The sequence below is a fragment of the Phascolarctos cinereus genome, unplaced genomic scaffold, assembly GCF_003287225.1.
Source record: "Phascolarctos cinereus isolate Bilbo 61053 unplaced genomic scaffold, phaCin_HiC Scaffold_726;HRSCAF=1367, whole genome shotgun sequence".
Taxonomy (NCBI): Eukaryota; Metazoa; Chordata; class Mammalia; order Diprotodontia; family Phascolarctidae; genus Phascolarctos; species Phascolarctos cinereus.
In genome coordinates this window covers 66,196,076-66,211,391 of record NW_027556098.1, presented here as the reverse complement: position 1 = coordinate 66,211,391, position 15,316 = coordinate 66,196,076, and the positions used below count along the sequence as shown (strand labels likewise).

The 15,316-nt window shown below is 34.5% G+C and overlaps 1 protein-coding gene across 1 annotated transcript in view; it reads right to left on the bottom strand.

Annotated features, from left to right (window-relative positions):
- CFAP47 (cilia and flagella associated protein 47) overlaps positions 1–15,316 on the bottom strand; it is an 890,592-nt gene that overhangs the window by 67,070 nt on the left and 808,206 nt on the right. The window contains 2 exon segments of the mRNA XM_078146130.1: positions 7,816–7,977; positions 12,357–12,528. Coding sequence (XP_078002256.1) covers positions 7,816–7,977; positions 12,357–12,528 — 334 coding nt within the window.

Here is a 15,316-nt window from a genome sequence, read left to right as displayed (position 1 = left end):
AGTATTGCCACCTTGTCTAGGCAGGTTTTCAAGGAGTTTGGCTAAGGAAGGGAGGAGAGGTAGAGGATAATGGCTTAAAGAGATGGTAGATTTAAATGAAGATTTTTTTTATAAGGATGGGAAAGACTTGGGCATATTTAATGGCAGTAAAGAAAGATCCAGTATTTACTGAAAGGATGATCTTTGGAGAGAAAGAGAGTAACTGAAGCTGCCATCTAATGCAGAAGAGAGGAAGGTATCAAAAGATTTGGCCTTTGTAAGAAATACCAAGTCACTGTCAGGAGATGGGAGGGAGGAGAAGAGAGTAGAGGGATAATGTCAAGGGGTTTTGAGATAAAAAGAATGAGAGACAAGGAAATCAGATTTAAACAACTGGAAAAATATCAATTGTTCATGGGTATCTTGCCACATTTCTTTGGCATTATTTTCCACTAAGTTCTTCGATATTCTTGACTTTTTGTTCTTCTACTATTTTTCTAGCTCTTTAAAATATTTTTGGTAGTTCGAGTAGTATGGCACTGAACAAGTAAACTAATTCAGGTAAAATTGTCATTTTTATTATATTAGCTTCGCCTACCTATGAACAATTGCCATTTTTTTCCAATTGTTTAAATCTGATTTTATTTGTATGAATAGTGTCTTGTAATTGTGTTCATATAGATCCTGGGTTTGTCTTGGCATGTTGACTCCCAAATATTTTATATTGTCTACAGTTATTTTAAATGGAATTTCACTTCCTATCTCTTGCTGCTGGACTTTGCTGGTAACATATGAAATGCTTATGATTTATGGGGGTTTATTTTATATCCTGCAAATTTACTAAAATTGGTAATTATTTCAAGTAGTTTTTTAGTTGATTCTTTAGGGTTCTCTAAATATACCATCATATCATCTGCAAAGAGTGATTGATGTGCTTCTCCATTGCTTATTCTAATTCCTTCAATTTCTTTTTCATCTCTTATTACTAAAGCTAACATTTTTTGTACAATATTGAATAATAGTGGTGAAGATGGGCATTCTTGTTTCACTGCTGATCTTATTGGAAATGCTTCTAGCTTATCTCCATTACATATAATGCTTGCTGGTGGTTTTAGATAAATACTGCTTATTTTTTTAAGGAAAACTCCATTTATTCCTATGCTCTTTAGTGTTTTTAATAGGAATGGATGTTTTATTTTGCCAAAAGGTTTTTCCTGCACTTATAGATAGTCATATGATTTCTGTTAGTTTGAGAATTGATATTGTCAATTATGTTGGTGGTTTTCCCAATAGTGAACCACTCTTGGTATAAATCCCACTGGGTCACAGTATATTATCCCAGTGATAATACTGCTTATCTTTTTAAGGAAAACTCCATTTATTCCTATGCTTTTTAGTGTTTTTAGTAGGAATGGGTGTTGTATTTTTCCAAAAGCTTTTTTCTGCATTTATAGATAATCGTATGATTTCTTTTAGTTTTAGAATTGATGTGGTCAATTATGTTGATGGTTTTCCCAACAATGAATCAGCCCTGCATTCCTGGTGTAAATTCTACTGGGTCTTAGTGTATTATCCTAGTGATAAAATGCTATAATCTCTTTGATAATATTTTATTTAAAGTTTCGCATCAATATTCATTAGGGAAATTGGATCCATACTTTTCTGTTTTGACTCTTCCTGTTTTAAATATCAGCAAAATATTTGTGTCATACAAGGAATTTGGTGGCACCCCTTATTTGTCCATTTTTCTAAATAATTTATATAGTATTAGAATTAATTATTCTTTAAATGTTTGGTAGAATTCATCTGTAAATCCATCTGGGCCTGGAGATTTTTTCTTAGGGAGTTTATTGATGGCTTATTCAATTTCTTTTTCTAAAATAGCGTTGTTTGAGTATTTTTATTTCCTCTTCAGTTAATCTGAGAAATTTTTATTTTTTGTAAATATTCATCTATTTCACTTAGACTGTCAGATGTGTTGGCAAACAGTTGGGCATTTTAAACATAAGTTTGAATTATTGCTTTAATTGCCTCTTCATTGTTGATGAATCTACCCTTTTCTTTTTTGATACTGGTAATATGGTTTCTTCTTTTCTTTAATCAAATTAAAGAAAATTTTATCTATTTTATTGTTTTCTTTTCCCATAAAACCAGCTCTTAGGGGGCAGAGCCAAGATAGCAAAGTAAAAGCAGTGACTTGCTTGAGCTGTCCCTCAAACCCCTACAAATACCTATAAAAATGGCTCTAAACAAATTCTAGAGAAGCAGAACCCACAAAAAGACAGGGTGAAACAAATTCCAAGCCCAAAACAACCTGGATGGTTGACTGGAAAGGTCTGTTGTGCCAGGATGGGAAAGGAGCACAGTTCAGCATGGGCACATAGGTAAATACCAGGCCTCAGCAAACCTGGAGCAGGCCTCAGCGGATTGAATCAAGGGGAGCTGTGGCAGTTTCTAGACTTCTCAACATACAAACATGAAAGACAAGTTAGCAGATCAGTAGAAAATGTTGGTCAGACTGCAGTGAGAGAGGAGTACAGTCCCAGCCCCAGTCCCAGCTCAGCCCTGGGGTGGTGACTTCTTCCAGATCATTCAGTCCACATACTGTGGGTGGCTAATCTAGTGGCTGATCAGAGGGAGATCTCTTTGCTGGTGCTGAGGCAGAATTTTCTTGCTTTACCCATGGTTGGATCTGGATCAGAGTTCTGGGTGGCAGAACTGGGGCGAGGAGGAGTGCTGGCATAATGGAGCTAGTAGGTGTAGTAAGAAGGGAATCCTCACAGTTCCAAGACAGATAAAGGTTCTTGTGGTCACTCATAGAGCAGAGCACAGGACAGGAAAGGAGTAAACACCTCACCTTTGATCATAGCACCTTGGAAATTGACAGGTCCCTAGAAATATCTCTGAAAACAACTGCACAAAACCCCTGAAGCTTGGGACTGTACATTCTCCACACTGGAAGCAGACTCCTACCTTAACAAAGAGTTTATTACTCAAGTAATGTGCCGGGGATCACGAGCAAGCAGCACAAGAAGAGTCAGACTATATTATCTTACTCTGCTGACAAAGAAGATCAAAACACACAACCAGAAGAAGACAATGAAGCCAAAGCTCCTACATCTAAAGCCTCCAAGAAAAATATGAATTGGTCCCAGGCCTTGGAAGAGCTCAAAAAGGATTTTGAGAAGCAAGTAAGAGAAGTAGAGGAAAAACTGAGAGTGTTGTTAAAGGAGACCACCCCCCAAAAAAACTGAAGAAAATAACACCTTAAAAAATAGCCTAACCCAAATGGCAAAAGAGGTCCAAAAAGCCAATGAGGAGAAGTATGCCCTAAAAAGAAAAATTGGCCAAATGGAAAAGGAAGTCCAAAAGCTTACTGAAGAAAATACTTCCTTAAAAATTAGAATGGAGAAATTGGAAGCTAGTGACAATTTGAGAAATAAAGAACTGTAACACTAATCCAAAAGAATGAAAAAATAGAAGAGAATGTGAAATATCACATTGGAAAAACAACTGACCTGGAAAATAGATCCAGGAGAGAGAACTTAAAGATTATTGGACTATCTGAAAGCCATAATCAAAAAAACAGCTTAGACATCATCTTTCAAAAAATTATCAAGGAAAACTGCCCTGATATTTTAGAAGCAGAGGGCAAAATAGAAATTGAAAGAATCCACTGATCACTTCCTGAAAGAGATCCCCAAAGGAAAACTCCTAGAAACATTGTAGCCAAATTCCAGAATTCCAGGTCAAGGAAAAAATACTGCAGGCAGCCAGAAAGAAGCAATTCAAGTATTGTGGAAACACAATCAGGATAACACAAGATTTAGCAGCTTCTACATTAAAGTACCAGAGGACATAGAGTATGATATTCTGGAGGGCAAAGGAGATAGGATTACAACCAAGAATCACCTACCCAGCAAAACTGAGTATAATCCTTCAGGGTAAAAAACGGTCATTCAGTGAAATAGGAAACTTTCAAGCATTCCTGAGGAAAAGACCAGAGCTGAATATAAAATTTCACTTTCAAATTCAAGATTCAAGTGAAACATGGAAGAGGTAAACAGGAAAGAGAAATCATTAGACTTATTAAGGTTGAACTGTTTACATTCCTACAGGGAAAGACGATATTTGTAACTCATGAGTCCTTTGTCAGTATTAGGGTAGTGGGAGGGAAAAATTATATGTATGTATAGATAGATGGATAGAGGGCACAGGGTGAGTTGAAGATGAAGGGGTGATATTTGGAAAATAAAATTAAGGGGTGAGAGAGGATTATACTGGGAGGAGAAAGGGAGAAGCAGTATGGGGTAAATTATCTCACATGAAACAGACAAGAAAAGGCTTTTACAGTGGAGGGGAAGGTGAGAGGGAATGAGTGAATCTTATTCTCACATGATTTGGCTTAAGGAGGGAATAACATACACAATGGGGTATGGAAATCTGTCCTACCCTAAAGTAAAATAAGGGGGGGAAAGGAACAAGAGAGCAGGGAGTTGATAGAGGGGAGGGCAGATTGAGGGAGGCGATAATCAAAAGCACACACTTCTGAGGAGGGACAGGGTCAAAAGACAGAATAGAATAAATGGGGGGGTAGGATAGGATGAAGGGAAATATACTTAGTTTTTCACAACATAACTAGTATGGAAGTGTTTTGCATGACTACACATCTATAACCTGTATCGAGATGCTTGCCTTTTCAATGAGAGTGGGTGGGGAGGGAGGAAGGGAGAAAATTTGTAACCCAATGTTTTAAAAATACATTTTAAAAATTAAAAAATAAATAAATTTTTTAAAGCCCCAAAAGAATTCAAAATTTTAGAGATCTAGACATTGCCACAAATATTATAGTCTCTCCAAGTGTCTTTACCTATAAAGAGCAACACTAATTAGTTATGTGAATGCTTTGTGTATCTATCTGTATATGTATTTGGCACATAGTATATAAATGCTAATTATTAATATTATCATTATTATTATTATTATTAGAAATGAACAACAGGGGAATTATTTGAAGAATAAGATATAAGAAATAAATATCATAATGAACTCTATACCAACTGAGTCCCCAGAATAGTCAGAACATAGGGTACTGAGGATAAATATCAATCATTTCATTCAACATATTCCAAACAAATCACTAACAGATGATTGTTTTAATGTCATTTTTGAGTTAGCAAGTTAGCAACAACAACAAAAATAGATTTTTAAAAATATGTATTCCAATACTATCAGAGGCAGGAAAAATACCAAGCTGTTCTAACAGTGTATAATAGGCTCTTGAAAATATTTTGTTTTTAGGGATTAGTAAAGGAAAAGGAAGGTTGAAAGTACATTTTGAATTTTATGTTACGTGAGGACAAATTAGAATTAGTTGCCTAGAAATAAATATGATATCCTTCCCTTGATCATGAGAAGTATTGTCTTGTGTCATAGGAATTGGATTTGCTCTCTCTGATGACAAGTAGCAGTTCTCAAAGTGTAGTCTATTGACCTCTATGGCTTCCTGACCTCATTTCCATGAGGTCAAAAGTACTCTCATAATAATACTAATATGTTACATACTTGTTAAAATATTTCTTACTTTTCCAACCACACAACTGTGTGAGTTCAGACCACTTCATATACTTCAACCAAGACAAGATACTTCAACAGACTGAACACAGAGACAGAAAGGAGCCTCTAGATGACAGCTAGGTGGCATAATGGAGAGAGCACTGGGCCTGGAATCAGGAAGATAAGTACAAATCTGGCCTTAAACATTTAATAGCTGTGGGACCCTAGGGCAGTAAACATCTGTTTGCCTCAATATCCTCATCATAAAATGAGAATAACAACAGTACCTACCTCCCAAGGTTGTCATGAGGATCAAATTGGGATAATAATCATAGAGTGATTAGCATGGTGCCTGGCATATGTTAAGTACTATATAATCTGTCTTCTGTTAAGTCAGACATTAAAGAGATTTGCAAAAATATGTAATACAATGCCACTTTTCTCAATACTTATTTTCCTTTGGAAAAGTATTTTTCATATAAATCTTATTTATATTAATATAATGGGTTATTATTGTTATTTTAATAAATAAATATTCAAATGTTTTCATCTTAAATTTATGTTATAATAAATATTAAAAGACATAACCCAAATTAAAACAAAGCCCTTTAAGGTTCTCACTGATTTTTTAAGAGTGAAACAGATATGCCCAAAGTGCTACAAAACTGTACATATCCTTTGAGCCAGCAATTCAAAGGTGAAATAAAAAGTAAAAGTATGATTAGAAACTGAAGTAAGAATTAGAAACTGAAAGGATGCCTATCAATTGATGAATAGCTGAACAACTTATGGTATATGACTGTGATGGAAACCTAACACATCATAAGAAATGATGAGCAGGATAGCTCCAGAAAAAGTCAGGAAGACTCATATGAACCGCTGCAAAGCTAAATGAGCAGAACCAGTAACAGAAATATTGTAATGATAATCAACTATACAACAGTGAGCTACTCTGATCATGACAATGATCCATGACAATTCCAAAGGACTCACTGTGGGAAAAAATTCTACCCACATCCAGAGAGAGAACTGATGAACTCTAAGTGCAGATTAAAGCATTTTTCAACTTTATTTTTCTTGTATTTTTTTCTTTTTGTAATAAAGCTAATAAGGAAATATATTTTGCATCCTTTTGCATGTATAACGGATATTATGTTTCTTACCTTCTTAATTAATGGGGGAGGGAGCTCCAGGGAGGGAGAGAATTTGGAACTTAAAAAAAAAAAGTTAAATTATTTATTTATTTTGATGAGGCAAGTGGGGTTAAGTGACTTGCCCTGAGTCACACAACTAGTAAGTGTTATGTGTCTGAGACTGGATTTGAACTTAGGTCCTGCTGACTCCAAGGCTAGTGCTCTAGCTACTGCACCACCTAGCTGCCCCAGAATGTAAACTATTTTAAAAAGGATAAGGAATAATAAGGTACAACCATGTCCAGGTAATAAAATTATAGCTATAAAAAAATTGAGAAAGTGAGACCAAAAAGTTTGAGAATTGCTGCTCTCCTGCCTGGGGCAAAATGAGAAGAAATAGGTGGAATTTGCAGAGGCAGAATTCAGCCAGATGCAAAGAAAACTTTCCTAAATATCAAAACTGTCCCAAAACAAAATGGAGAGTTTCGAAGAGCAGCTAGTTTCCTTTTATCACACATTTTCAAATGGAAGTTGGATATTTGAGATGTTTATAGTGTCCTATAAGATGGTCAAGTATAAATGAGAGTAGATAAATTCCACTCTAGGATTTTGTGACACTGTAATCTGCTATAATGTATCATATATTAAAAATAAAATAATGTTTTGAAATACTCAATGAAAATCAATACTACACTAATAGCCATGATGTCTAATTACTTATATTTCAAAGGTGCTAAATCCTATATATCTACATGTGTGCATGTTACTGTGTATATTTATTTAGATTTGTTTAGTCATTTATAGCATTTGTTTAAATAGTATTTACTATATAATAACATTATGCTGTCTATATTGTTACATTATTGGTTATTTAAATATTAGTATTCATTTTATCTAAATATTATATTTATATATAAACAATGTACATACACATCTTTTTCCCTCTCTTTTGTCCCAACATCATAACTGGCCATTAAGAGTTGCAATGGACAAAATTTTGAAGGACATGCTTCTGGGTGTATGTCAATAATGGGAAAAAGTGGGGAAAAATTCACCTAGTAAAGTTTTCCATCTTTCCCTCTTGTTTTACTGTTGAATATAAATTACTTTTGTAAGATCTAGACATATACTCTTTTTGATATATTACCGTGTCTGACTTGTTAGCCTAAAGGCAACAGCAGATTCCTTGAACAAGCCAATCCCTTCAATATTGATAACATCATCCACTTCTGGCTCAGTAGCAATCAGAGTTATTGGAAACTTCCATATTCCATCTGTGTTGCATTGAACCGCCAATGTGATTATAGATCTTTGAAAAAAAATATATATAGCAATGAATAAAAAAGGTAAAATGCTCAGTGACAAACTGAGTATAATGGAATTAATAAATCTATCAATCAAATTACATCTGTCTTGTGTCTGATCCAGAACCATTGTGAACTAACTGTGCTAGGGATATATTGAGTAGTATGTATGAATCATTTTCAGATTTTGTTTGAGATTTCACTTTCAAACTGTTTCTCTTTGTTCATGTTTATCTTGCAAATATTTGATCCTAATAGAGTGATATGGTAGGCAATTAACAGACTGCATATATTACATAAAGAACCTTAGGAAAAGTTTTCTACTCTAATAGAATGGAAAGATAATTTAATTATTTTCAAAAAAACCAAAAAAACTGATTTTGAGCCCTGGCTTTACCACTTATTACTTATGATTACTTAAGGTCTTTGTGCATCAGTTTCCTCATCTGAAAAATGGGGGTAGTAGCAGTAGCAGCAACAGTAGCCCCAGCATCAGCATCAGTAATACTACTAATAGTAGTAGCAGCAGCAGCAGCAGTAGTGATGCTAGTAGTAGTAAGAAATTATTTTACAGTATTCTCTTGAAATACATCATCACATAGGAAAATTGGATATTCCACAAACTATCATAGAGCTCCTTCAAATTATCTAAGGAAATTTGTTATTAAATGTGCAATATTAGGCAACATTAACTCTTCGGAAATGAATATTTTAAAATAAAACACATTAAGGGTATATATAATACAGCCTCAAACACCAGTTCTTCATAATCTACTTATCCCCTTATAGTCCCAAACTTATATTCAAAAACTTGACCACGAGTTTTGGCTCATCCACATGATCCTAGACAAGTCCTTAAACCTAACTCTTAGTTTCCTCACCTATAAAATAAATTGCTTATCTATCTCACAGAGTTGCTGTAAAGATATAAAATAAGCTCATGTCCATGAAGCATACTGCAAATATGAAATTATATTTAAACTACTAATATCACAATCATTATTGCTGAAGTCTTGTAGAATTCATATGATACATAGGCTACAAAAATGCTGGCAGGTTGTTATCAATGAATCATAGTTGTATTTCTAATCTTAGACAGCTTTGGTAGAAAAATAGGATCTGTAGCAATCGGTGAGGTTGTTGTCTGTCATTTGTATTAGTGGGAGACAAGTAAAACAATGAAAATAAAAGAATAAGCAAATGTGAATCCTACAAGTTGGATCACATTAAGCTACCAAACAAAAAAAGTTTGTACATACATACACACACCCTATAAAATCAGCTTCCCAAATATATGATAATAATAACAATAATAACTAATAAGAATAACTTTTATACAGTGCCCATTATGTGCCAGGCACTTCGCTAAATACTTTACAAATATGATCTCATTTTTTCCTCACAAAAATTCTGGGAATTGAGTGCTATTATTATCCCCATTTTGCAGTTGTGGTAACTGAAGCAAACTGAGGTTAAATGATTTGCCCAAGGTAAGAAAGCTAGTAACTGTCTGAGGTCAGATTTGAATTCAGGTCTTTCCACTGTGGCACCCAGCTACTTTTTTTAAAAAACTTTACCCACAAAGTATGACATATCCCAAATTGGAATTAACCCTGCCAATATCTCCCAGTGGTATTCGTTCTGCCTTTGGACTTATCCACCTATAACCACTACTCTCCATACCTATCATTAAGGAAACAAATCTCTTCTTACAAGAAGTACTATAAAAATGAAATGAAATACAATGAGGGAGAAAAAGGCAATTATATTAAATCTATTTTCATTCCTCAACTGGTTTTGATCTATAGCATTTCACCCAGTTGATCACTTTCTCATCTTTGATATTCTCTTTTCTGTTGGTTTTCAGAACACCACCCTCTCTTGGCTTTCCTCCTACCTATCTAACCATTCTTACTGCATCCTCATCCAGAAGGTTCTGTCCTGGACCCTCTCCTCTTATCCCTCTATATTCCTCCTCTTGGTAATCTCATCAGCTCCTATGGTTTTAATTGCCACCTTTATACTGGTAATTCTTAAATGTATCTATCCTGCCAAAAGTTCTCTGCTGACCTCCAGTCTTGCACTTCCAATTGCTTTTCAGACATCTCAAACCGGTTATCCAAGAGACATTTTAAATTCACCATGGCCAAAATAGAACTCAATATCTTTTCCCCACACCCTGCTCTCCATATCTTTCTCTATTACTGAAGAAGGCAACATCATCTTCCAGTCCCTCAGGCTCATAACCTAGGAATTGTCTTGTATTCCTTACTATCTCTCACCCCTTTATCCAATTTGTTTCCAAAGCCTATTGATTTCACCTTTGCAACTTTTCATGAATTTCCCCCCTTCTCTCCTCTACCACCACCTTAGAGAAGGCCCTTATCATTTAATCCCTGGATTATTCCAATAGCCTTCTGGTGGGTCTGCCTACCTCAAGTATCTAACCACTCCAATGCATTCTCCATTTAGCCACTACACTTATGTTCCTAAAGCTCAGGTATGGCCATGTCACCCCACTACCCAATAAACTCCAGTGCCTTCCTATAAATAGAAAATCTTCCGTGTAGTACACAGACTTCCATAATCCAACTCCTTCCTTCTTTTCTAGTCTTCTTACATCAATCCCCAATACATACTGCTATCCAGTAGCTCTAGCCTCCTGAATACTTCCATCTTTTGGCTCCAGGCATTTCCTCTGGTTATGTTTCATGCCTGCAATATTGGCCTTTCTCTATTTGAACTACTGACCTCCCTGGCCTCCGTTAAGATTCAAGTAAGGTCTCACCTTCTATAGGAAGCCACCCCAACCTCTTTTAATTCAAATGTTTTCCTTCTGATAATTATTTCCAATTCATCCTACATATAGTTTGCTTTGTATATATATCTTTGCATGCTGTCTCCCAAATTAGATTGTAAGCTCCTTGAAAATAGGACTGTTTTTGCCTCTTTTTGCATCCCCAGAATTTAGCACAGTGCCTGGCACATAGTAGGGGCTTAATGAATATTGATTGATTGACTGAAGTATCCACTACGTGCTGGAAAATGTACTAAGTACTGAGTATAAAAAAAGAGGCAAAAGAGAGTCCCTGTCCTCAAGGGGCTCATAATTTAAGGAGGTAATCAATCAACAATATTGATTGATTGATTGATCTGACTCACTGCATTTTTCTAGTAATATTACCTGGATTTTTTCAGTTCTGGGTATATATGTCAAAATCATTCAAATTTACTTTAAAACACATTTCGCATTCTCTACATAACCTCTTCCACTAGGCTTTGACATAGAGAATGTAGATAAAGTTACTATAGCTTTAAGAGACATGTGAAATGCTTTGCAAATGACACCCTGTAGTATGTGGTTAAGAAATGCTTATTTTGAATTGAGCTTGTCCGATTGAGCAAGTCACATTCCTTTTCCAAATCCCATCATTTCTCACTTATAAAATTATGGTATTAGACTAGAGATGATCATTAAGGCACTTTCCAGTTTTGAATTATCTGAACCTAGACCTTGATAGCTACCAGAGTGACTGTTCAGACATAGGGCATGAGAGAAGCTAAAGACAGGGTTTTCCTCACAGTGAAAGAAAGCTCAAGGTAAGAGCCACAGAAAGAAAGAAGATGGAAAGGTCTCCTTTTTAGATACAACTATTTTAACTATTACCTTGTGAAAAGGATTGAGAATTCTTGTAAAGTGACTTTGTTGAACTAAATGGTGTGGAACAATTTTCTTAGACATGAAATCATTTGCTACGTTAGTTAGAATTTTGAGTGACTAGTTGTGATTAGTTCTCACATCTAAAATATTATAAATAATTATCCAGGTCTCTTTTATTACTGATTTCAATGTGAATAAAGTCAATATTCAGTGGCTTCAATATTTCTTTAATGCTAGGAGATTAAGGAGATTAGTTATATTAATCTAGGAGATTAATATGTACAGAGTAGAGTAAAAACTATTAGAAAAGGAAGTTTCTCCTGTCTATTAAATAAGTGACATTTGATTGTGGGATTTCTGAGCTTTGCTGATTGAGATATTTGTTAAAAATTTTACTAATTAATGAGAAAATATACAAATGAACACCTGTATTAACTTAGAGAACAAGGTGAGATTAAATAAATATCGCAACACGTCAAGGAGCAGACTTAGGGGTGCTTATATAAATGAATTGGAAATACTTCATAAACCTTGCTATTCCTGCATGGTGCTACATATAGCCCACTGAGGCCAAAGTTGTTGTAGTGCTTAAAATTCACTTTAAGCACATAAAACAATTTATCCTGTCCCAACAGAGTTAATTCACAAGAACAAGGAAAGGTCATCTATGTTTGAAATATGGATAATTTGTATTCTTTAAAGGAACGTGGAGAATAGGCTTACCTCATTGGTTTCTTTGGTGCAAAGATTATATTGAAGACTAGTGATATAACCCCATTTTCTACATTTTGTTCTTTACTGGTCAGATATAAGGCAATGCAAGATTCCAAGTTAGATTTCATGAGATCAGATTCAAATTGAATTTCATACTGAAATTCATGTACTTCAGGCAAATCTAGAAAAAAAGAGACCAAGCAATTCTGTTCAGTAAATATTATTTCAGAAGCTACTATGTGCTCAACATTATGCTATGGTGGCAAAGGAAAGAGCATACAAAACAAGGAGAAAAAAATCTCATCTCAGCAACCTAATTAGAGCAGACTATATATATATTGTACACACACATGCATATGTATACACACATATACATATATACATGTACATATACACACATGCATACCTATACATACACACATACATACATACATATTTACCATTTGCTGTTGTTTGGTCATTTCAGTTATGGTTGATTCTTCATGACTTCATGTTAGAGTTTTATTGGAAAATATACTAGAGTGGTTTGCCATTTCCTTCTCTAGCTCATTTGCAGAGGATGGAACTGAGTTAAGTGACTTTTCTGGGTTACACAGCTAGTAAATATCTGCATCCAGATTTGAACTCAGGTCTTCCTGACTCCAGGCCTGTTGACCTATCCAGTGTACAGCCTAGCTGCCCCATACTTGCCCATATATATGATCATATATATATTATTATAGCTTTTTGCAGCTACATGTTGATAATTTTCTAGGTTGTCATGTAACCATATACTATCATTACAGCATTATTATAAACCACAGCGGTATAAAAAGATTATTTATTTTGACTACTATTATGTTTTTATGAACTGTGATTTCATCTTTGTTAATTAAAATAGCTAATGTTTGGGGCAACTAGGTGGTACAGTAAATAGAGCTCTGGCTTTGGAGTCAGGAGGACCTGAGTGCAAATCTGACCTCAGACACTTGACATTTGCTAGTGTGATCCTAAGTAAGTCGCTTAATCCAATTGCCTCACTAAAAATAATAATAATAATAATAATAATTAATAATAATAATAATAATAATAATAATAATAATGTTTACATAGAGCTTTAAGCTAAAAAGGGCTTCAGATATATCATCTCATTTGATTCACACCACAGCCCTGAGAGGTAAATAGTATCATTATCCCCAAAGAATTCCTGATAACAAAATCCCCTCTCTTAATGCAAATTAACAACTGTCTTGCTATTCCATGGCACTTTTAAAATAATGTTAAACAATATTATTTATTAAAATACAACAATATTACTTACCAGGAATATTTTATATATATATATATATATATATATATATTGTGTGTGTGTTTTCATAATGATCCCAGTGAGATCATTATGAGAGGCAGCTTGATGTAATACACAGAGGTCCTATTTCAAATCAGATTTAAGTCCTGACTGATATATACAAATGTGTGACCTTGGGTAAGTTCCTTAACCCACTGTGACTAGACAATTTCATTAAGTCTATAAATTGTAAGGTACTTTAGGACAGGGACAGTTTCATTTCTGTCTTCATATCTTAAATATTTAGTTTAGTGCCTGACATATAGGAGGCATTTAAAAAATGGTCACTGAAGGTTGAATAATAATTGATATGTAGATTTGAGAGATATCTGTCCTAAGATGATCATTGAATAAATGGGAACTGATGAAATCAGAAAGAAAATTAATATAAAAAGAAAAGACAAAGCAAAGCTGAAGAAGAAGAAGAAGAAGAAGGAAGAAGAAGGAGAAGGAGGAGGAGGAGGAGGAGGAGAAGAAGAAGAAGGAGGAGGAGGAGGAGAGAGAAGAAGAAGAAGAAGAAGAAGAAGAAGAAGAAGAAGAAGAAGAAGAAGAAGAAGAAGAAGAAGAAGAAGAAGGAGGAGGAGGAGGAGGAAGAGGAGGAGAAGGAGGAGGAGGAGGAGCAGGAACAAAGCAGCAACAAATTATAAATATTGTTATTATTTTATTTTCTCACATCACACCTGGGTATATAGGTGCTATTATTATTTCCATCTTACAGATGAGAAAACTGAGGCTGATATATGTTAAATGACTTGCCCAGAATCACACAGCTAGTGTCTGAGGCCAGATTTGAACCCAGGTATTCCTGGTTCCTAATTCAATGTTCTATCTACTATGCCAGAATATACTGGTATTAAAATCTATAAAGAAGATAAGCTAATGTACAGTACATTAATTGCTAATATATACATAGCACTATAAGATTTGCAAAGTGATTAAAATAAAATATCTTCATTGAACTTCATAATAACCACATGTAAAACACTATAATCCTTTTTACAGATAAGGAAACTAAGCTATAGAGGCATATATATATATATATATATATATATATATATATATATATATAGAGATGGATCTGAATATATATATTATATAATAAAATATTATAATTATAATGTTATAATAATTATAATATATATAATACATGAATATATATATATATATATATATATATATATATACTATAGAGGTGGGATCTGAACCCAAGTTTCTCCTGATTTCAGATCCACTTTTCATTATACCCTGCTTATTCCTTTGTCAATTTCAGTTCTCATTAGAGAAACTAAAATGTAGCTTGAGTATAAATTTGAGAGGAGCCAGATTACATAGTTACTCAAGAAATTTTGTTAGCATAAAGAGAAAAAACACATACCCTTTACCATATTTTTCCTTAACATCCTCTCCTCTCACTCATTCCTCAAAAGGGAAAAAAAAATGTGCCCAAGAGTTCCCCAGGTAGCAATATTTTAACTCACACTAAAATTTCCCTACACCGTCTTCTCTCCCCCTACTACTTTTCCCTTCAGGATCCAGTTCAAGTCTCATCTCTTCCAGGAGGTCAGCGTTGACCACTCCAGCCTACAATGTAGTGAGACTATTGACAACTCCTCTAACTGTACATTTGGTATATCCTGCCTTA